This window comes from Protomyctophum parallelum (assembly GCF_964188405.1).
Source record: "Protomyctophum parallelum genome assembly, chromosome: 1".
Taxonomy (NCBI): Eukaryota; Metazoa; Chordata; class Actinopteri; order Myctophiformes; family Myctophidae; genus Protomyctophum; species Protomyctophum parallelum.
In genome coordinates this window covers 30,697,023-30,720,980 of record NC_139697.1, presented here as the reverse complement: position 1 = coordinate 30,720,980, position 23,958 = coordinate 30,697,023, and the positions used below count along the sequence as shown (strand labels likewise).

At 40.9% G+C, this 23,958-nt stretch overlaps 2 protein-coding genes across 2 annotated transcripts in view; both read left to right on the top strand.

Moving 5' to 3' along the window:
- Positions 1 to 2,885: 2,885 nt before the first annotated feature.
- Positions 2,886 to 7,663, top strand: LOC310863270 (uncharacterized protein). The gene is made up of 5 exons (XM_083771480.1): positions 2,886 to 3,043; positions 4,473 to 4,741; positions 4,872 to 5,026; positions 5,203 to 5,353; positions 5,550 to 7,663. The coding sequence occupies exons 2-5, from the start codon at positions 4,487 to 4,489 to the stop codon at positions 5,868 to 5,870; spliced, it is 882 nt and encodes a 293-aa protein (XP_083627606.1). The 5' UTR covers positions 2,886 to 3,043; positions 4,473 to 4,486; the 3' UTR covers positions 5,871 to 7,663.
- A 1,319-nt stretch (positions 7,664 to 8,982) lies between these two features.
- The window catches only part of rprd2a (regulation of nuclear pre-mRNA domain containing 2a), a 28,182-nt gene continuing 13,206 nt past the window's right edge, over positions 8,983 to 23,958 (top strand). Inside the window, exons 1-6 of the mRNA XM_083774846.1 lie at positions 8,983 to 9,150; positions 16,691 to 16,820; positions 19,832 to 19,989; positions 22,088 to 22,140; positions 23,022 to 23,148; positions 23,697 to 23,872. Of these exons, the coding sequence (XP_083630972.1) occupies positions 8,985 to 9,150; positions 16,691 to 16,820; positions 19,832 to 19,989; positions 22,088 to 22,140; positions 23,022 to 23,148; positions 23,697 to 23,872 (810 nt within the window). The 5' untranslated portion in view covers positions 8,983 to 8,984. The remainder of the gene's footprint in view (positions 9,151 to 16,690; positions 16,821 to 19,831; positions 19,990 to 22,087; positions 22,141 to 23,021; positions 23,149 to 23,696; positions 23,873 to 23,958) is intronic.

Below are 23,958 nucleotides of genomic sequence, written 5' to 3'. Positions count from 1 at the left end.
TTATTGAGTGACACACATTAAGTAGCTATGAGTTGCACCACTCACTTCACACGGGTGTGATTTATGTATGTGCATCAGCAGTGCAAGTAAATACAGGCAACAGACTTAGGTTTTGTTCAACAGTCTGACAGTTGCTAGATAGAAACTCTGACACCGTCTCTTGTTCTGGCTCTTGATACTACAGTATCGCTTGCCAGGCTGAGGCGCAGCATTGGTTTCAACAGGCTGTGGCTGGGGTGTCTGTCCCTGGTGATGATACTCTCAGCCTTGGCAACACGTGTATTTCCTGGAGGGAAGCTCACCTCCTACGATGCGCTGAGCCGTCCACACCACTTCCTGCAGAGCTTTGTGGTCAAGGACAGACGGTGCAGTTCCCATACCAAGCGGTGGAACCACTCGTCAGGACACTCAATAGTGTTGTAGTTTCTTCAGGTGTCTGAGGCAGAGCTGTTGCTGAACTTGTTTCACCACGTACAGTACGTTGTGTACTATGGACCATATCAGATCCTCAAAGATCTAGGAATTTGACGCTGCCAATGTGACTGCCCCCAGGCAGTCACATTGGACTGTATTGTACCTTGAACTGTATTGCACTGTATTGTCACTTCACTTGTTTGTGTTTTTGTCTTTTTCTTTGCACTATAGATGTTTGATTATGTCCTGTGTATGTAAGACTAAGAGTGCTCTGAGCAAAATAATTTTCATTGTATTTATACTCTGTATCTATACATATGACAAATAAACCTGAACCTGAACCTGGGTGTGCTCTCTCTCCTGTCTCCTGAAATGAACTACGGTGTCAGCGGCTTGGTTTTGTTGACTGTTGTATCGTCAGTGACAGTGTAATTGATAACGACGTTAGAGCATGTGTGTGGCCACTGGCCACACAGTCGTGTGTGTACAAGGAGTAGAGGGGAGGATGTATCCAGTTTGGCAGTGTTCTCCTTCTTCGCCCTCCTGGTACTTTGGAGAGCAGCACTGGTGTTCCCCAGATTCCCGAAGCCAGCATTCTGTGCATGAAGAGCAGCACAAACCTTGCCGTTGATCCAGGATTTCTGTTTGGGGTAGCTCTGAACTGTCTTTTTTGGAACAATGTCCTCAATGCAATTAATGAAACTTGTGACTGTGTCTGAGAACTGACATTGAATCATGGTCAGATGTGAGAGTACGGTCAAAATTACATTACCTGCAAATATTGTAAGTTTTGTTTATAGCACATTTTAACACAAGGCAATTCATTCTTTACACAAAGCATTAAAGGAGCCCATTTTGAATCATAATTGGTCCTCACTAATGCTCATTATTAGATGGCACAAATTCTGTATACTCTGCGTCTCATTGATGGCCTATGGTTCAGAAACCTGCCTACCAATAACATCAATGATGGGTGTTTTCAAGCTAATACAAAACTTGAGATTGTCTCTTCATGAAAGGTTAACATGCTGAAATAGAATAGTTGTTCTGTCATCAATAAGAAGGAAAAAATCACACCTGTATGAAGTGAGTCCTGCAACTCCGTGAGTGCTGGAACACCCCGGGAACATCCAATCCCCTAGGAACGCGCCCAGGGGGCCGGGCCGGTTCCGGCGAGCCTCCCAGCGTACGAAACGATTGAGAAATAACAGAGTTAGGCCTACCGTGTGGGGGTCCCACACACACATACCCTCTATTCCTAAATAAAGAATTTCAAACAAACTTGGTTGTGAAAACCAACCAAACACTATTTTCGTGCTCGGACAAACCCAGCCAGGGACAGACCCAGGGACAGACCCAGCCAGAGACACACAAAGCTCCGTAATGGAGTGGTTGCACTTGCATGCACCACTCAAAAAAAGGTTGAAATGACCAAATGTGCCAAATGATGATGTTGCTGATATAGGCAGGTTTCTGAACCTGTCCACAAAGTGAGAAAACAGAAATGGTGGCTTCTTATAATGATGAGTATAATGAGCATTATGAAAATACAGTTGAAAATGGGCATTAAGACAGCAAAATAAGTAATATTAATAATAAGTATATTATGAAAGGACATTTGGACCAGTCAAATAATATAAAGTTCTGAATGGATGTGGATCAATGTATACCTGTTAGGCTTTGTTTTTGTTTTTTGTTTATGTTTGCATTTTGGTTGACATCACAAAGAAGGAAAAGACAATGAGAGGGAGATTTAACTATGCTGCAGGTAACTTTACCTAATCGAAATCAGTATTTGACAAAGCGAAAGGGTTGAATACTCAATTTTTCCATTTTCTTGTATTTCTTATAAATGCCTAATATTGTAGCCTAAATATAATATAGAACCTTTCTTTATTAATTGTTTATCCAGTGAAATTTGTTATTCTAAACACTTTTGGAATGCATTAACTCATGCCAAAATAATTGGCGGCAGTATGTGGCAGCCCTCTGCTGGTCTGTTTTGCTAGCTAGTATCATGTTATATTGGTCTCTCGAGTGTACAGTACAACGTGTATCGCAGGATGATTATGTTTATCTGGCATAGTGCTTATTGCAAGCGAGCACATGTGCGGCGGGTGACTAGTGTGCGCCGTGTAGTGTTGTGAGAGAGCAGAGGAGCAGCTTTCCATACCGACAACACGTGTGGTACAGAACGGGGAGGGGTACAGTGCGAGCGTGCCGTTAGCGACCAACCACTTCCGAGAACATCGCAGATTGGTCATGCGTTCAGCAAATAGGCGAAAAGCGGTTCCTTGTGGCGGCCAATGTCAGAGCTCGGTACAACACGTGTAGTGTCTGTGGAGTGTGTGGTGGAGCTCAGCACATGTTCTCCCTCGCTGGGGCAGAGAAGAAGGGCGGGGGTAAATGAAATGTGAGGATGACAAGGGAAAAGGGAGGGAAAGAAAGGCTACGACTAGACAACCGTTGAGAAGCCGTTGAGCGCAGAACATTATTGGTTGAGCATAGCGAGAGACCGGTTCGTGGATTCCTCGCAGTAATAATCGCCATTCGTTACAGTTGGAGTTGTTGTTTGTTTTTTGCGGCTGAAAACCTGCAGGTTTCGGTTTCCCGTCCAGTCCAAATAAAGGTAAGAAACTCTCACATCTTGTGCCATGGGTTATGCAGCGCCTTAGAAAGGGCATTTGTTCAGTGTTTATTTATTTATTTTCTATATTAGTATCGTATCGTGACATGTGCAATTTGTAGATGGGTTACACCTTCTGAAATACTTGGCATTTACACAACATAGTGGGACTGTGTTGTTAACAATTACTGTTGGTGTGCAGCACATCACAGAGTACTGAGAGTAGACTACTAATAATGACCAAAACATCTTTTGTATCTAGCTTTAGCAGCTAGTGTGACGTATGTGACGTATTTATTTGTTGTTTTGTCTAGATATGTTGCTGGTGTTTGTCTCCCAACATCACCTGTGTGCCAAATTCCGGTTTACATTCCTTTAGAATATACAGCCATTTTTTTCATGGACTTGTGGATAAATTAAAACCAGTGTGGCATAGCCAGGTTAAAAGGCATGAACATGAGCATATAAATAAGCCATTTAGCCCATTCGTTTATTATTGTCGCTGCTGAAATAGCCAGGCGTCTTCTCAAATCTTAGAACGACACCGGACCCACTGTTTCTCTCTGCTGTCTCACTCTCTCACTACACACACCCATCACGTGTAGACCTACACAGTATCACTGCTGTAAAGAGACATTGTAAAATGTCTGGCATAAATCCTGATCCTAATTACAAGCAGCTGCAGCTTAAACGATGACCAATACATGGCATGTAGATACATATCCTATCCACTTAATAAACCAAATAGTTTATTAGTACAGTCAGTTATTGCTTGGCAAACGTAGATTGTTTGAGCTAGTCATTGCCAACTGACTGGCATACTGTTGTGTCTGATGTAATTGTAAATGGTCTCAACTTGTGACTCACAAGCACCAAACGACACCTCTGGCCTTGGATTCCAGAGGATAATTTTACAGAATGAGCCCTTCCACAGACATTACATAAGTAGTAGGCTATTTGTGTGCCATGTTGTAATGAACTATGAATCGGTGCATCTTGCCATCTCACTAATCAATTCTACTCGTGGACTCTCAAGGCAAGGCAAAAAACAAGGCAGCAGCCTGTGCACTCCACTGCTGAGCAGCAAATACATACACATGATAACAAACTAAGTGTAGCCTATTGGGATTAAATTTTTTCCAATGTTGAAACATTGCAACATGAACTTTGATACAGAATACAAATGCTGTTTCGAATTTAAAAGCCTTACTCAAATTTGAATCTGTCATAAAGATTAAAACCAGAAATAAATTACCAGAAAACCTTCATTATGTGGCCGCATGAAAACCTCTGGAAAAATCACTGTTGAAAGTTTCATAGCTGGTAGTAACATATTCTTCTGAAGTTCTGATGTAAACATTTTTACCTGTGTTTCATATGGATTTGAGATTTGTTATTCACAATCATGCTTACCTGTTGTTTTCTATCTCAGTTCTCCTTAGAGAAATGAATTCCCTGGGGAAGTCTTCCAAATGGCCATCTTATGAGTCCCTCCCCTCTACTCCTGGCCTGCTGATCAGCGAGAGTGAGCAGACCGAGGACGAGGCTGATGTGTTTTCCTCTGAAGGAGAGGGGGACAGTGGGCTCAACAAGTCCACAATACGCCTGGCTTTCCCTAGCCAACCAGACCGATCCCTCTATGTCCAGGAGGACCACCAAAACTCTTCAGTCTCACCAGGAGACCTGGCCTTTGCTCAGAAAGTGAGACTTTTTTCGAAATTATTTGAAAATTCCATGTAAAAAAAAATCTCTGTTTAGTTATCTGCAGTTATACAATAACTGGTAGGTGGCTCTCAATAACACTGACTCAAACTGTTATGTTCTTTTCCAGTGCGCTGATTTGCAGAGATTTGTCAGACCTCTCATTGAACTTTTGAATGGGCTGAAGACTGGCCGATTTGACAAAGGCTTGTCCTCCTTCCAGCAGAGTGTTGCCATGGATCGACTGCAAAGAATTCTGGGAATTTTGCAGAAACCTGACATGGGGTAAGTTAATGTGTGATACCTGGGATTGTCTACCTGCTTGTCCCTCACCCCTGTTACATGGGACCCCCTTTTCTCAAGATAGAAAGCAAAAAGGAGTTGGCCTCCTTTACAAAACATATATATTTATATGAAAACTAATGTTCTTTTTCCCTTTTTCTTTTCTTTTTCTTGTACAGTGAGAAGTACTTCAGAACCTTGCAACAGGTGGAGATGATGTTGAAAATGTGGTTCCCTCAGATGGCTAAAGGACGCTCGACAGCGGCAACGACCACCACTTCGTGTCTGCATAAACGCTGGTGCCAAAACCAGCTCCACATCCCTGTTAAGGTAGGCATCTTAATAACAGCTGTTTCTTTTGTTGGCACAGACAATGCTCTCTTAAAGTAAGCATTGGATCTTTTATTAGCCTTTGTGATTGTACCTGGCCGTGGTTTATATTTCATAATGACGGATGAGACCTTCAGTTGTCCTTTTAGCTTTTTGTAATTGTAACACTTTTTTTGCTTTTGTCTTCCTATTCTAGAAACGAAAGCTGAGCTGGATTGAGTCTGACGCCCCTTTCAGTTTACCACAGTGTAAACGACGTCAACAAGGCCAACAAATGGAGAGCTGTCAGACATATACGTCAAAACACACAGAGGCCACAGGTAGATCTGTGGCCTCTAATGAGCAGAACGGCCTTAAGAAAGGAAAACTCGAAACTGACAATGGCAGCTGGACTTCTGTATGTGATCATGGCGCCGGTACTTTGTATTCATGTAGCAGGAGGGGCAGTGGCAGCCCAGCTACACAAGACAGTTCAGTCTCATCGAGCTCCGCTGTCCCCCTGGTTGCTTCACCTTAACTTCCTATGATTGGACTGCTGCCACACAGCGATTGGCACAGACGGAACTGCCAACGTGAACAGTCCAGGGACGGACCTCGGATGACATCAGACTTAATCTGGGGGAGGAGCCAACGCTTTTCCGATTTGCTGAGGCATGTAAACAAGAACGGGAAGACATTCATTAACACTTACCCAGTGCAAAATGAGATTACACTGGAAACCATTGCACTGTATCAACATCAGATATCTTTCATATATCCAGTCCTGATGTAAAAAAAAAAAAGCAATATGTATTCTATTTTGTGATTTTCATATCATGGAAATAATCGATTTTAGTTTTTCAAAAGAAAAGTAACTCACAGTGGAACATCAATAGCACATGTACAAATACATTTTTAATGACACATTAATTACAACTCCTAAATGATTGTAAAGTGTGCCATGCCAGAGGCATTAACCACTGTTGAGATGTGCCAAACGAAACCATAGCTTTTAATTCCACCACAGCGATTGCATGTGCAGTGTTTTAAGACTTAATAAGCATAACATTTGTGCTCCTGTGTCATTGGGGATTAATAACTGTAGTTGCACTTTGGATGACATCGTAAGAAATTACCAGAAATGCTGACGTCAAAGAGTCAGGTTATTATTTATGAAAGATCTGTTTAATAAGGATCATTACTTGAAACCCTGGATACTTATGGTAGCCTTTGAGCCTTGTGATGGTTTGTTACATCTGAATAGGCTTTAATTCTTTATGACTTATTTATTGTTTTATTTGTAATCTTTTGACACTGAGGATATGAAGTGTTTTGGGGGAATAATTCTCACTATTGGGTAATTGCCAGATGTATTTTTTTTACACAAAGTTTAGAAATGCAAAGCTGCTATGGGCTGCCCCCTCTGTCAATTAAACGATTTGATCTTAATGACCAAGACGTTTAGTAAATTTAGTAGTCACTTAAAAAAATCCCTGAACAAATAATCTGCTAAAGGTTTTCCCTCAGAATATGGATCCTGAGATTTAAGTGGACTGCCAATCTGTAAGGGTCACATCATAGAAGCAAAATTCAAATCTTGTGAGATTGATGTGAAACGATTGGTCTTTGGCAGCTGAGCTCCAAAGTTTCCTATGCACTATGCACATAGTTGTACAGATTCCTATTTATTTCTAGTTGACAAGAATTTATTTAGCAGAGGACAGCCCTGAACATTTTAAACAATGATGTTCCTGTTGGCTGAACATTAAACAGTCCCCTTTAACAAATTGTGCAATTACTAAGACCTGACTATTGTTTCCATCAGTCGGACTCTTGCCACTGGCATGGCAAAAATAAATCATAATCTTTATTCCTCTTCAGAATGATCTGAGTGTGAAATTGATATGTATTATCCAAACACTATACAGTATTTATGTGTGCTTTGTAACCCTGTCAATTGAATTGACTTTCTGGTGTGTGGCGCTGGCACGCAACAAAGTAAACATCAGGTATTAATCATGCTTATGACAACCACAAAAGGAAAGGGATATACTGTACCAGGAAAAGATGATTATGTGAAAAAGATAGTAAACCTAAAGGCAAACAATGTCCAGATGATTCAAATTCAGGTGACCCTGGCCTGAATAGTAGCAGATGACCTGATCTTTTTTTATTTAACCAGGTTTGGTTTGTTTGCCAGCCCACATTTCTTGTTTTGATTTCCTTATTTTGTTTTGTGGTTGAAAACCACCCAATTATTTTCTTGTATTAAAAAATGTCAAATGTTGATTGATTTGAACAATGCTTTGATAAAAATATTTTTATACATTACATTGTTTGTTTGTTTATTTGTTTGATTCAGCAGTTTCTGTTAATACATTTTTGGACTAAAAACATGCCCATTTCAGGTGCGTCATATTGAAATACAATCTGATGAAAACCATAGCTCGTATTACATTCAAACTACAATCATTTCTCACATTCTCATACATGTCACACATAATACAAGGTATTATACAAGTTAATACAAATTATAAAACAACTAAGGTAATAAGTAATAATAATAAAGTATAGAACAATTATAGGACTGCAACAGTTCAATTGAACTAATTACCGTAATCAATTATACAAATAATGCAAAAATATAGGCTTATAAGCTTACTTACATTCTACAGTTATAATGTTCAATTATATGTATAATATAAAATGGTAAATGGTGCATTTACTGTATATAGCTCCTTTATCCAAGGCGCTTTACATAGATTGTGCATCAATTCACCCATTCACACACACTCATACACCGATGGCAGTAGAAACCATGCAAGGCACCAACCTGCACATCAGGAGCAATTAGGTGTTCAGTGTCTTGCTCAAGGACACTTCGACAACTCTGGGGGAGCCTGGGATCGAGCGGGCAACCTAGCGGTTGCCATCTGGCCACTCTACCCCTGAGCCACTGCCGCCCACCTCCGCCATACACAATACAAACATAAATTCTATGGTTTGTAGGCCTACTGTATGTGGGTTATATCGGTAAATAACATTTATATTGCATATTCGCAGATAAGTAAGCCTGGGGCCGAGGCTAGCCCCCTTGAGGGTTGATCAAACACAGATGACACACATAGCTGCGTAATGGAACGGAGGAACCGCTCAATGATGCGCAGGGTAGCTTTGACCTTGAAAAGTCAGCGTAGGCAGTGGGGGCACACTGCTGCTGTTGAGAATACAGAAAATTCAAGGATACAGAAAAATACGAATTCAAGGACATGATGGACATCTATGAATTTTAAATAATATAACTTATATAGTTATATTACTTAAATATGAATAGAGTTGAAGACAGTTCTCTGTCATGTCGTCTATCTTGGCAGAATGTGTCAAATGTGGTCATCCTCACTGACGTCATAGACTGTGTGATAGACATAGTGATAGTATTATATTATATAAATCAGACATATCATTCATGTAGCCACACCAAAACAACAATAAATGTTTAACCAAATTCTAAAATCATATCAGACTTATGTTGGATTTACGATGATAGCTATTAGCTGTAATATTTCTGCGAGGAAGGATGCCTTAGGGTTACTTTATTCAAGGTAAAATAATCATCAAAGCGCCCCAGTCAGACCCCAGACAGACTCCAGACATGGCTGCTGCAGGAGCAAGCGGCTCCTTGGAGTCCACGTTGGACAAGAGGCTTCAAGCCGTTTCAAACACAATGGACTCTATCCAGGGACTGTCGATGTGGTGCATCGAAAACAAGAAGTACCACAGCGTTGTTGTGCGCTGCTGGATGAAATGGCTGAGGAAATGTAAGCCTAATTATTACTTCTCGTAGCATATAAGTTGTGCAGCAGCGTTAGCGGTGACCTCTCGACAAGTCGTCATATGACCAAAAAATACATGTATATTATTATTCAATTGGAAAAGGTGTCGACGTAAGTCAGGACATTCAGGTGGCGTTGAGCATAAGTAATTGTTTTGGTACGAGAAACTTTGAAAATACGTAATTTTGAGCGACTTGACTAACGATGATAAGGTTTGTTACTGGCAGTAACACTGGGGGCGCTTGTTTTGTGTACAGGGCTTCGACTAACATGGGTGTCGCTGTCAACACTGTTCAACATTTTAAAGTTCCAGGAAACATCTAGCAAAGAAAGAGGCTTGTTTTCTTTTTCAACCGTCCCCCCCCCCCCTCCCTCCTCCAGTAACCGATGGTAAAAATGAGTACCTGCAACAGGCTATGAGCGGGTAGCAAAACGTGCGCTCCCTATCATGGCGACAGCTAACTGAACTGTTTATTATTTCAACATTATCCAAAACCGCTAGTTTAGTAGTTGGTGAAGTAGTTGTTCACTAAATGGAGGGCTGTGGGGTGTCCTCGTCTGTGCTTCCTCGCCGGGATAGCTGGAGTGGATTGTTAGACCAGCCTTTCTCCTGTTCTGTTACGCTATGCTAACAAGCTAGGCTAGCTGGCTGTAATGCGCCAACGCTAGCCTTGTATGACACTAGTCAGCTACCAGGCCGCCTCTTGAGCGGAACTGCAGAAGTGTGTGAAGCTGAAGCTGAAGCAGGGGGCAAGAAATTGATTCAAGTATTAACAGTTTGCAGAATTACAGTACATTTCAAGCACAACTCGATACCAAAAAAACTGTTAACTGAGTGGATGACCCAATAAAGCACTACACTTGTTTACAAGAGGGTCCACCTTGTTCAATTCATCATAACATTTAGAGACATACAAATATACACTTCAAATGCCATTCACAATATGTTCTGGCATAAATACACTACATTTTCATGCTACTCTTACTCAATGCTACTTATTGTTGCATGATTGCAAATGCATCTTACACATTATTGATTCTCGTTTAGCTCTGTCACGAAATAATATTATCTGGTGTTGTATTCTATTGATAGTTCAGTTCACGGCAGGCCAATATACACAGATTACCGTGTCAATCACCCAATCAATGTTTCTGATTTTACAGCGACTGAAATGTCAAACTGGGATCAGATTCGCAAAGCAAAACTCATTGTGCAATTTATATACCAATGAATGTACTATCATGGCATTGAATCTGGTCGAAACGAATGTTATTCATATTTAAGTTTTTGGTAGTCCAAGAATGTTCACATTTTAGGCTACTGTAGTCTATGCATTTCTAGAGGCTTTGAGTAATAATACCACGTGTGATTTCTGGTTGTATTTCTGGTTTTCACTATATCAACAACTCTATATAGTTTGCATCACTACATAAGATAAGGAAAGTGTAAAATAACATTATGAAAATAAATAACAGAGTATAACAGTTTATTATGCGCCGGAAATGGTTTGGACTGAGTATTCACTTATGTTTGTATATAAGTCCTTGCTCCCTATTTATGTGTTAACGATTTATTTTAATTTGGACACAACTGGTTTTCAAAATAGACACTGCTGTTACATCACATTCAGGAATTATACACATTTTAGAGCTATTATGTTTCTCCTTATTTGTGCTTAATTTATGTTGCAGAGATAAATTGGCAACTGTTGGTTGAGGCAAGGATCGTCCAGTTTTAAGGGCTATACATTAATTTATTAAGTTCAATGTCAAACATTGCACACTCTACTTTACTAACCAGAGTTGATGTCTTTAATTTCAAGCCATACACTTTCTCTGTTTTACTTATCAAATGGAAGCTGTGGTAACATGCAAATCATTCTGAAGTTTGGACAGAAATTCTGTTCATGTTTAATCTCATATTTTGCCTGCCCTACATGCAGTGTTTGTGGTGTTTAAAAGAAAAATCAATTAAGTTATGCTTGGACTTTGTGTTACCTACTTTTGCCTAAACTTTATGAGCCGTAACTGAATATTTTAATAGCAGTGTTTATCTCATGTGGATGTAGACTGCTGCTGAGGCCTACTCAGAGCAATGAGTGTTTGATTTTATAGATGGAGTCAGGTTCTGGTTTGGCTGGTCGTCTGTAACTGGAGAGTCGTATAGATGGAGGCCGGTTGTGCTGGCTGATCAGTAACTGGAGTATTTTATAGATGGAGGTTGTACTTGCTTCAGTGGCTTGTGGTTGTTGCTAACGTAACTGGAGTATGTGCCCTCTCCAACTTTGTGTTTACGTACCATTAATATTGTTTACTATGCCACTGCATGAACTTGGCTTGAATACTTGTGTATAGTTGTGGATAGTACCTACTAATGTATTTGGTTTCCCTTCAAGGTTCCAAGCAAGCCGAAGTAATACAAAAAGGTGGCATAAAAAAACAGCAGAGAGAATAGACTAGAATAGTTCAGAATGTTTCTATTAGAGCGATATTTGAGTATGTCTATGGATATTTACACAATATAAAACAAAGTGTCCAGAACATTTTCTATGTCTAGTTTATCAACCTGTGGATATTTAGAAACGAAATAATATATTTAATATTCAATATCATAAGTGTCCAGAAATAAGGTTGATAAATATACTGTTCCAATGCAACGTTGCCGGCATTGTCTAACTTTAATGTCTACACAGAAACACATTTTGGTTGTAGTGATGTCATGATGATGACTACTAGTCACTGTTGGTAGACCTTGCAAGTCTAGTCTTTGTCACATCATCTCACAAGTTTAAAGGTCTAAAAAAGTAGGTGATGTTTGGAATTTTTTTTTGAAATTCTGCAGTTTCAAGAAATATCAAAAGAAAGAAACCGAATAATTAGTCGAATATCAATATGAGCATGTGAATTCATATATACAAAGGTGCACACTGCATGATATATACACATGGTTAAAATTGCAATGGGATGAGGCAGTATAGCAGCAGATCTCATCTGTTTTGTTGTGTTATAAAGCATTTGTTCTCTGAGCTAATAAGTAGGAACCAACAGAAGTGTAATCAAAGTACAGTACAGACGAATGTGCTTGATACTTTGATTACATTTGTTGAATGCTTTTGTTGTTTTTGGTTTTGATATCCAGACAGTTGGGTTTTTTTTGTCTGAAATTCACATGCGCTTCTTGGTTGGAGTCAGTGGAGTGGTGAAGGAATATTCATGGATGTCTGTTGCAGGGAGGCAGGTTACCCAACCATGGTCAAAGCTCTGTTTGACAGCTGGAGTAGCTTCTACACTTGGCCAAAACTCAAGAGCTGTCTTCCAGCCAGCAGGTGACTTTTCTGCTCTGCTGAGTCTTGAACCTCTGCAAACAATCTAGGAGGAATAATTCAAAGGAGTTCTTGAGAGTTTTCTGTGCTCGATAGATACTAGATACACATGTAGCATTAGTCTTTTGCATTTTCAAAATTGTGATCGAATGGTGGTCAAGGAAGGAAGTAGGGCAGTTTTAACTCATAAATGCCATAGCGTTGTAAAAGAATAAGTCTTGTATCTACGTTCCACGTACAATTTGCTTGTATTATAGCCGGGGGGGGGAGCCACAGGCTCAACATTTGAGAGGACCTGTGATGTCATGCCGTACTTATTAGTTATTATTTGTGTTTTTTCTATTAATTTGGTCATTGGGGTCCACAGAATAAGAGGCCTGCTCTGCTGTAAACAACGCAAAAAAAAGTTATGGCCATTTTTGTATACCACACCATAGACAACCTGAACCTATATAAGGCAACATTTTCCAAATTTCATCATGCTTAAAGGACAACTTTAGTTTTTTTCAACCAAGGTTCATGTTTTAGGTTGTTATTAGAGAAACTAAAAGGTGAGTGTTATTTTTCTTTCATTTGCTGCATTCTTTTGTTTTGGGGATTTTAGCAGTTTTTGACAGGGGGCGGGGGCATTCGAGCATGGGGCTAAATATGTATTTTTTTACAAAATATTATGGCGATTTATTATTTTGTTATTTACTATAGTCCTACTAAACCCCAAGAAATTACATCAGACCACAAAAGATCACAGGATCTATTGAATGTGACAAACTGACATATTGAGCCTATACACACAGTATAAGCCTTCCCCCAGTAGGCTACCTTCACATTCAGTAGTTCTTGTGATCTGCTGTTGCCAGATGTAATTTCCTGGCGTTTATTAGGACTATAGTAAACCATGAAAAAAGAAATCACCGTAAAATTATGTAAAAAAAGTACATATTTAGCCCCATGCTCGAATGCCCCCACCCCCTGTCAAAAAGAGCTAAAATCTCTAAAACAAAAGAAAGCAGCAAATGAAAAAAAAAATAAGACTCATCTTTTACTTTCTCTAATAACCACCTAAAACATGAACCTTGGTTGAAAAAAACTAAAGTTGTCCTTTAAGTAGCATGTGACATGTCAGACTAGGGGTTTTTCATGATTCTGATTTCTGAATCCATTCCAAGCATTGGTTTTGCACGAAAAACACTCCTTGGGCTAAAAACGGCCTTAGCTGTCATCACAAATGTGATGAGGTCACATGGCCGAATAGTTTGACATGTCACATGCTACTTAAAGCATGATGAAATTTGGAAAATGTCTATGGTGTGGTATACAAAAATGTCCATAACTTTGTTTCCGGCAGAGCAGGCCTCTCATTCTGTGGACCTTAATGACCAAATGAATAGAGAAAACACAAATAAAATGTACAGTATGACATCACAGGTTAAAACCGATTCTTTGAGCTTTTGGGCCTGTCGCCCCCCGGCTATTAAAATTTGCATTACATGTTTGGACGAAAGGCTGTTTATATCTGGGTTTTCTTGTTACTGCAGGTGGATTAATGTTGCGTTAAATACAGTTTTCCCAAAGGGATAATATAGGCTTGTCTTACTTGCCTCTAGCGTAGGTTGACTTTTGACTCTGCTCTCTTGTGATAGCTATTGTACTTACATACAATGAATCAACATACACAATCCAATGTGACAGGCAAGCACTTACATAGTGTTTTACACCTGTAAACCTGTGATGATGTGACGGTAAAACTATTCTGATTTTAACATGAACCAATGCATCCATAGGGGCTCCAACACAGATAAAATTAATTACTCACCTAATGCTGCAGTCAGAGATTCCATGATTAACATAATTCCAGTGTGTACATTGTTTAAGTGACAGATGCATGGTTAACTAGTGCTCTGAACACATCAAAACAACTTTCCGTTTAAAAAACTAACATTGCAGCTTGGTTACAACCGAAACTGACTTCCTGTTCAAAATAAGAGTATATTTTTTGTACACACTCAGAGTTAAATTGACATTGTTTTTAAGATATAAATAAAATATAAATGAATAAAATAATAAATAAATGGATATATTGTAAATGGCATAAAATGGGAGTCTGTAGTGAAATGCGTGTCAAACTGGAGGTCATTGAAATTAAAATGATGAGAATCATTGCTAGAGCCTAGCTCTGGTCCATAGCCCTAATGTTAATTCTGCCCTGCATTAAGGCTATGGAACCGATGGCGTCTAGCTCTCGCATGAAATACGAGAAATTTGACGGACAACACATAGGGGGCTCTGGCCCCATATTTAAGATGAGAATATGTGAATATTATAACGTGAAATTAATGGACCTATTTAAAACGATCCTCATGTGCCCAAATTAGAGCTGGCATACTTGGTCTGCATATTGAGACAGGCAGATATGTAGGCACGGTTGAGGAGGATAGATTATGTAGTCTGTGTGATCTAAAGGAAAATTAAATGCATTTGGTTTTTTATTGTCCATTCTACAACTCTATTAGGGAGAGACTTTTTAATGAGATAGATCCAAATCATGAATTTATATGGTGGGAGGACTTCGAGAAACTGAAACGACTATTTCAAAAGTATACATTGTCAGTTGTTTTCAATGTACTTTATTAAATGTGACATATAATCCCATATGGATGGGCCAAAGTGGCATGACACGAAAATAAATATTTCATTCATTCATTCATGAATGAGGGGGGGGGGGGGGGGGGGGGGGCGCAAACCACGCCCACTATATTTAGGAGACCATTTGTAGGCTTTGTGTACCATTTCGCCTCTAGTGGCTCCAATGAAGTTGGCCCATCTTCATACATAAACCATCTTTGGTAATAGGTCCTTGACATGAAAAAGTTTGAGGCCAGCTGGTGTAGGACAGTAAGGACACACACTTACATTCAAGCACCGTCGGTCTCACAGTCGCAGTACAATGAACCTAATTGCATGCATTTGTAAGGCTACTAACTTTCACCAATTCATGTTATATTGTTTTTTTATTAATTAAAAAAAATGGATAACATATTGGTGCTCCTTCATATTTTGTGGGTGCTCCTAAAATTATTCTGGTGCGCCTACATTTTTAAACTGCTACCAAGCCCTGCGGTGTCACAATACCAGCCCCCCCACGACTTTCCCTACTTGTGGGTCTCTGGGGGACAAGGATTCACTATTCTGTCCATATCGGATTGCAACTCGAATGGGGCTGAGACGCCGCCCCTCAGTTGTGGTGGTCTAAAACTACTTTATCGGCCAAATATGTAGTCTGCGGTAGTTAGAAAAATAGTGGCAGCAGCGGGATTCAAACCCAGGAGGTGTGGATTCAGTGGATTGGGAGTCTAATGACTAGCGAGGCACGCTACTGAGCTGTCTGCTAGAATCATGGCCAGAATGAGTGTTTTATAGCTCCGTTAGAATGTGAGAATGCCCCACCCCACGGGCACCCTAATAGGGTACTTCTAGTGATTTTTACTAGTTGACTAGTTGCCTAGTTTTCTAGTCGACTAGTTGTTTAGCTAAAAAAATCAGGGGGGGGGGGGGGGGGGGGTTAAAATAATATTTATAAACGGTGTACAATAGTGACTATAACTGTAATCTAGCTGATCTTTCAGGCCTACAAAAACGAGGTCAATTAGTGGATTTACTAGTCAACTAGTAATAGTCCGCCCTACTACTAGGAGGGGGACAATCAGAGGCAGGCGGGGCAGGTCTTTATGCAACTCGTATCGGTGTTATATCTAATCTAGAGAGTGGACAGCCCCGCCCCCGCTATTCATTTCAATGGAAGTTGCTCAGTGGCGTTTTGAAGGACCTAGAAGTCTTCCGGGAAGTACCCCTCGAGCGTCGATATAATTGGTTGGCTCCTATGGGAGTACCCCTCGCGCTCCTCTTGTGGTACCTCTATGTCATGTCGCCTCACGCGTTCACAAAGCAAAGACTGCTCCATCTTGCTCGTGCATGCATTTCGCCCGCCTGCAGTTCCAGCTTTGACCAGTAGGGCCGACGTCTTCAACGTTGGCCAGCCGTTCTGGGAGCTTGCGTATTACAGCTTGCAGAAGTGTTAAGATGCATTCAAACTGAACATGGTGTGGATGTTTTTGTTTTCTATAATGTTCGATCTGAAGGCACACTGAAAGTACATCCTCTGTCCTCAGTCACACTTGACATTACTCTCTCTCTCTCTCTGACAGCTGATGCCTCACATAGGCTCAACTTATTTTACGTTGCCAACGACATCATTCAGAACTGTAAAAGGAAAGGCGCCGTTGTGTACCGTACAGCCTTCGCTGACCTTCTGCCTGACGCCTTTCTTCTTATCAGGTGAGTACAACCACCTGGGCCGTGGCAGGCACCTTGGCTGGTAATCCAGTCTGGCAGTGTTCCGCGGGTTTGACTCCCGATCCCGACGGCCTTTACTGCATGTCACCCCCCCATTTGCCCCCCCCCCCGTCAGGCTACTGTCTATCCCTCCATAAAAATATAAAATAAAGGCGAAAGCCTTATTTTAAAATTAAGTGATGCAGATGTTTAACAATAATTTAACTTGAGAGAGTGTAAAATTAAACCAAATGAACCCATAAGGGTCCATTTGGGTCCACAGTTAAAGATCTAAGGGTCCATTTGGTTATCAACCCTCCATCATTTAGCTGGGGACCACCTGGAACCCCCTCAAGGAACACTGGTGGTCCCCGGAGGTCCGGACCACTGGTTAAAAACCACTGGTGTAAGACAGAGGTTCCCAACCACCGGTACGCGACGACACGACACATCTTGCCTGCCAAACTGTTTCCCGACCTAGATTTTCCAAACAGCAGATGAAAGGTTGACTGTCCGTTCCAATGAAAATACCAAGGATCCAGTGGCACTCAAGAAAACATGCACTATAGGTATCATCACATTCAATGGAAGGCTTTTAAAAATTAAAAATAAACATGGCATTGCCAAACATGGCTAATTTCACTGCATTTTCCATGTGAATTGCGGTTGTGTTCTTCTGCTTTTTTTTTGGAAAGTGCCTTAAATCATTCACTCCAGTCTTGATCCATGCTGGATCTGACCCTGCTGTCTGATAGCAAAATAATTATTTGGAGTGACAGCATGCTGTCAGTCAAGCCTTCTTATCATACCAGCTCTATGAAAAGGTCCTGGTGTACTCTCTTCACTGTTCTTGTTTTTTTGTGTGGTCTGCATGGTTTAGTTTATCTGGTCCCAGCTCTTTAATTCTAAGTTTTTCCTGCAGTGTTCTTCTTTCAAGCTGTGTTTTCTGCAGTGATTTAACAGTTTTATTTGTCCTTGTCTTGTTCCATTATGAAAATTAATTAATCTATATTATCTTTACCTGGCTCATGTGGCTCATCATTCATGTTTTTCTAGTCTGTGGTGACTGTGTTAAAAACTATATGTCAAACTGTGTTGTGATGTGTATGCTGCCCCCAAGTGGTTTGTGGTGTGAATAAAATGGATCGCACATATTCCGCGACCCAGTGGCTTCCTATCGTTTGTATTGAAGACATGTGTACCGCAATGCATTACTCTTCAATGCAGAAAGTCAAGGGCTACAGATGAACGTGCACCAACACGTGACACTCGGTAACCAATCAAAAACGTCACACAACATTTGACATTTCATGGCAGCATAATACAACTTTTAATCACTGCCTTTGGTTAGTGGTTACTTATATTATATAATATTTATGTTGCTGGATTGCTAATTTTAAATAAATTACAGGCTGCAGATTTAGTTTCTCAGTCATTCTTCACGTTTTATTCAGGGGTTGTGCATGGCGGTATCTTTACTGTGTGCTCAGCGGGCAGCAGCAGCAGATCATCAAGGGATCAACAGCTGCAGCCTATTTTATCACGTTCGCGCTAATGAAACGAAACACTACACGGTGACGGTACAGGATTATTAAAAAACATTCAAGTATCAGAAGATGATGTTACCCAGGTAAAATAATGAGTCACTCTGCAATTGTTTAGAAGTTAGTCTTTACATTTTTTTAAAATAATACTATCGCCATTTAGGTCAATATAACATTATGTTGTGATATGATAATATATCAGCGGGTAGCCTATTTAAGGGCAGGTCAACTGTCTTCTGTGAGAACGTTTTGGTACGTTTTTTTGTTGTATAAAAAACCACGGTGAAGCAGTTTTCTGCTTCTACGGGACGACAGCTTGGAATAAACTGCCACTACACCTTAGACAGGCAGCCTATGCAGACATTTTTAAAGCACAGCTTCTCCACTCTTGCTTTTAGTTGAATTGTTTTAAATCTCTGTTAATGTATTGTACTGACTGCTCTGCCTAATTGACTGCCTTTTTCTGCTCTTATTGTTTCATGTTCTATGATATCATTCTAATGTAGTTAATGATTTAGCTTTTATTTTAATGATATTTTATGGTGGGGTTTTTTTGCTCTGTAAAGCACTGCTGCATGCATGTCATGAAAAGTGCTATGCTATATAAATAAAGTTACAGCTGACCTGTTCTGACATTTCATATATTGATCCTGCCCCACCCATCCTTCCTCTTCGATGTCTCCCTTTTGACTGATACCTGTCCATTCAAACTCTAGACGGGCCCGTCCCAAAGCTATTAGTGCAGCCGCACCCGGCAGCCGGCGAAAACTAGAGTTCTCACAGGCCTGAAAATTCAGGCCCGGCCCTGCCTGGGCCTTCGTCAAACCCTGTACACTCAAGACATGCTCCATATATGGCCAGACCTCCTCAAACCCTGTACACTCCAGACACTGTCCCCGCTGCCACCCTTAGGTCTCTATATGTGGAGCTGACCTGTTCTGATATTCCATGACATACCCCCAGGGCGTCTTACTGGGTATATATAATAATTAATAATCGCATCAGTGTGCACTATAACTACAATATACCGTTTTATGCCTGCTGCCTTGCATTGCATCCATTTCCTCCACCACACTCCACATGTCTTCCCATTGATTTGAATGGGAATATCATGGATTTTCCACCTAAAATATTTGACTTGTTTGGAGGTAGAGCTTCAAAATCTCTGTCAAAAACTTAATGGACTGGACAAATGTCTATGCCATACTATTTCAACTTGGTGGTGATTCTCAGCACCAACCGTGGCCAACGAATAGAGGGAGAGAAAGCGACTTCTGTCTGTCTTTGAGTTAAGTTTTACTGAAACTGCACACAATATTTTATATTAAAATTGAATTATATACATTTGATTTGAAATTCAATAGGTTCGAATGGATCGAAATTGTATAATTTTCAAAATTGTGTGAATATAGCAATGACATTTTTGGCCATTTTAACAGTCCTTCTCTCTCGTTCTCTGTCTCTCTCCAGTCATGATAGTAACGCAAAGGTATTAAAGTCTGTGGAGAGGATTCTGTCCATCTGGGAGGACAGGAGTGTGTACACAGACAATCTGATCTCTGAGCTCAGAGGCTACCTGGTCAAAGAGGAGTCTCCTCCGACTTCTACAACACCCGTGGAACAGAAAAGTAAGAGCATCTCAGCTGCATTCTATATGTAGCTCTGTGTTAAAGTGCAAAGTTGCAAACACATCATTCTCTTTTTGTAGCTCTGTGTTCTCGGCTACTGATCTCAATTGACAATTTAGGCATCTAGCAGACCCCCTTAACCACTTCACATAAATGTGAAATCAGAGTAAGCAGGCCCGGTTTAATGCCTTGCACGGCAAGTGTCAACCGATGCATCGTATGACAAAAGTGGCAACTAATGGACAGTGTCATGGAAAATCTTCAGACTATATCAAATTAATGTTATCACATGCATCAAAAAATGTGAATGGTTGGGAAGAAAAAGTAAGCTCCATTACAATAGAGATGCGTGAGAACCATTGATCTATACTGTAACTGTAGGAGGCACAACAAATCTCTGGCCCTTCATTTCAATGAAAGTTGCTCACCAAGCTCTCACAGAAGTCTTGACTTTTGCTTAAAAAAAATCCCTACTGGTTTTGGGGGCATGGCGAGAACACAATACAGCCTTTTTAACCAGCTGCCAAGCTGGTTCTTCTTTCGATGCCACTTGTAGAGATGACCTAGCAGACACTTTTTCATGATTGGCTCATTTGGCTGCCTAACGACATTAGCATGATGCTTGCCTATTTACACTGGGGTTAATATGTCGCGGCTGTAGCGGGGCTGACTGTAGCCTATGGCTAAAGGCTCATACATAGTCTGGATTTACGGTGGTGGGGTGACCACCGAACTACAACATGACGTCACGAGCCGCGGTGAAGAGCAAACCACCGCCACCGCTCCAGCCCTTCTCTCAGTTTTTACTCACCACCGCTCAACGTTATTTCAGCTCCGGTGGTCAGCTCACCACCGGAGCGGTGGTCACCTTACCACCGAAAATCCAGACTATGAATAGGCCTTAACAGTGTCCATGTTAGACAAAAATCTAATACTTTGAGAACCCCTGCTGTGTATGTATAGCCTATTGGCGTTTGTGTGCTTAGGCATCATAATGTTGTACCTTGGCATTCCTGCCATTCCTGGCATCACTTGTAAATAAAATATTAATAATTATTAACACCCCGAACGCCCGGGGTTATTTAATCCATTAAATCGGAGCGCCCAGCGATTTATAGCAGCCGAGCACGGACCAGGTGCTATCCCGGATGTAGCTGAAGTAGCTTGATGTAGCCAAAACACGCGACGGGACCGCGATGGGCCGTCTAACACATAATCTTTGCTTAGAATTGGATGGAATGATTTAGATCAAGAGATTTTCGGTCTCGTCGGCTGAAAAATTATTAAAACATTGCACCTGTCTCGTCGGCTAAAATGGGGTTGAACATTTTCGATGACGTCCCACCGGAAAAGAACATGCGCAACAGACGCTCCCAGCCTGTGGAGCGATGCGATCGGTTTTGATATCAATAATCTCCGTCCTTTTTATCAATCTCTGTCCTGAGTGCTGGGCGTTACTAGATTGAACGGAGAACTCTGTCCTTGCCACTCAGGGTGTTTATAAATCAGTCGATTTAGGCTGTGGAGCGATGCAATCCGATTTCATATCAATAAACTTCGTCTTTTGTATCAAACTGTGTCTTGGGCGGCGGGCGTTACTAATAGAAAGGACAAAGAACTTCGTCCTGGGCGCTGGGGGTGTTAAAATAATATATTTTGTACACATTGAGACATGTAGTACTACGTGTTGTTCAACACTACTCTCAAATCAGAAATTGATCCCCAACACTACTCTCAAATCAGAAATTGAACCCCAACATTACTCTCAAATCAGGAATTGAACCCCAACACTACTCTCAAATCAGAAATTGAACCCCAACACTACTCTCAAATCAGGAATTGAACCCCAACACTACTCTCAAATCAGAAATTGTCCTTAAATGTAAACCCTATAGAAATGAAAGGTGTTAACTTGTATAGGTTATACAACAGGTATAGATGTTAATGTGAGAAGAGGTGGCCATGGGGAAGTTCAAACAGAAGGAACTATCAATACGAAACGTTGAGCGCAATAATAGGGTGCAGGGCTTATTTAAGCAGTGTGCATTACATTTTCTTTTGATGTATATTAATTCCCCCCCCCCCTTCACCTTTTCAGCTCCAGTTGATTCCAATGCAGCTCTTAAATCAAAGGTTCTTGCTGAGTTTGTGGTGAGTGAGAAACTAGTTTTAAGTTGTACTTTAACCCTTTAACTACCATGCACACCATTGCCATTATTTGCAACAATGTTGAGATTGAGAAAGTTGAAAATCAGTCCATAAGTTAACCACGTCAGAAAGTGAAAATAGCTGCTATACAAGCTCACAACACTGGGTTGTGTGAGCTTGTAGATCATGTCCTATTTTTGTAAATGTTTGGGGCCCAAATTAGGGTTGCCAGGGTTAATGCTACAGTATTAACTGCCGAGGTATCATGACTTATTCCATGTTTAATTGTTTAATAATTCAATAATAATTCAATGTTAATAAACTGAGTAATGGTTCTAATTCCCATTCAGAAAATTATTTGTCAGATGTTTGATTTATGACCATATCTTCTGATGTCTTACCCTAGATTGAAATGCAGGTGTCTCTTTGGTCACTGTTCTATTGAAGCCAGTTGATCTGTTTTTGTGACTGAAGTACCTGCCCCAAATTCACAAATTCAAGACACCCGTCTTGCATTTGTCTTGTCTGTGTTTAATGGCCGCTCCAATGCATTTCCAATGGAAGCCCATATGGTTTGACCAAACATTTTGTTTGATGGGGGGGAAGAACACATCCATCAAAGCAGTGTTCAGACACAAGGCAAATGTCTTGAATGCAGCCCAGTAAGGGCATATGTCGACCCTGTCCGCTCACCTCCGCCACACCCCCTCCTGGTGCTGCGGCCATCTTGTAAACTAAACACAATATAAACAATAGGAGAAAGTCCCTTATGTGCTGCAGCCCCAAGCGCTGGTAGAACAGCTATCTAATCGGACTGTCCCGTGTGCTGCAACCCCAAGTGCTGGTAGAACAGCTATCAAAGCTGACTGTCCCCTGTGCTGTAGCCCCAGGCGCTGGTAGAACAGTTATCCACGTACAAGAACTCTCTGGACGAGGTGGAGCTCCGAGAGAAGCAGCTGGCAGCCATGAGGGTGGACGTCTGCAGCACCAGTGCACTCAGGAGACTCAAAGGTACCAGGGTTCATTGCTCTAATGTAGGGGTTCCCAAACTGTGGTGCGTGCACCCCTTGTGCACGAACGCCCTCTAGGGAGTGCGTGACATGAAAAGGGTATAATGGCGGTTTTATGGTGTTATTTAACACAAACGGCAAAATCCGGTAAAACACTGTTGTAAGGAGATGTGTAGAGCAGCTGCATGTCTCTCAGTGCAGTGACATTCTGTGATTATTTGCCATAATCATATTAAATGTATAATCTTTGGTCAAATGCAACTAGACTGAGTATTGGGGGGTGCATAAGCTAGGTCAGGAGGTAACAGGGGGTGCACGGCCAAAAAGGTTTGGGGACCACTGCTCTAATGGCTATTACCTTCCATCACTCGCTTGGGTCGACGGAGACATGAATCTACCTGATGCGTCTTTCTATTTTGAGATTCAGATACCTAATTCTTTGTTTTTCCTTTCTCGTTCACATTCTTTCCCTCTAAATTCTTTGCTTTCTCTCCACTTCCTTCCTTCAATATCTTTTGTAATGTTTTTCTCTGTCTCTTTCATATATAGATAAAGCAGGGGGGAAGAAGTTCTCCAAGGACTTTGAAGACGGAAGCTCGAAGCTGCAGGACTTTGTCAAGTTCCTTGACCAACAAAGCAAAGGAGGGCCACCTCTCCTGGAAGCCCTCAACAATGCAGATATCTTCTATGAGATGCAGTACCAGGAGGTCAAGATTGTGGCAAATGTAAGCTGGGCTGCTGCTAACGTATTCATAATCAAAAAAATCTGTCTTATTTATTCAATTATTAATTTGTTTGACATTTTTAGATA

Coding starts and splice junctions, on each gene's coding strand:
- LOC310863270 (XM_083771480.1), top strand. CDS start 4,487: ATGAATTCCCTGGGGAAGTCTTCCAAATGGCCATCTTATGAGTCCCTC. Junction 5,027..5,202: donor TTGCAGAAACCTGACATGGG/GTAAGTTAATGT, acceptor TTTCTTGTACAG/TGAGAAGTACTTCAGAACCT. Junction 5,354..5,549: donor AGCTCCACATCCCTGTTAAG/GTAGGCATCTTA, acceptor TTCCTATTCTAG/AAACGAAAGCTGAGCTGGAT.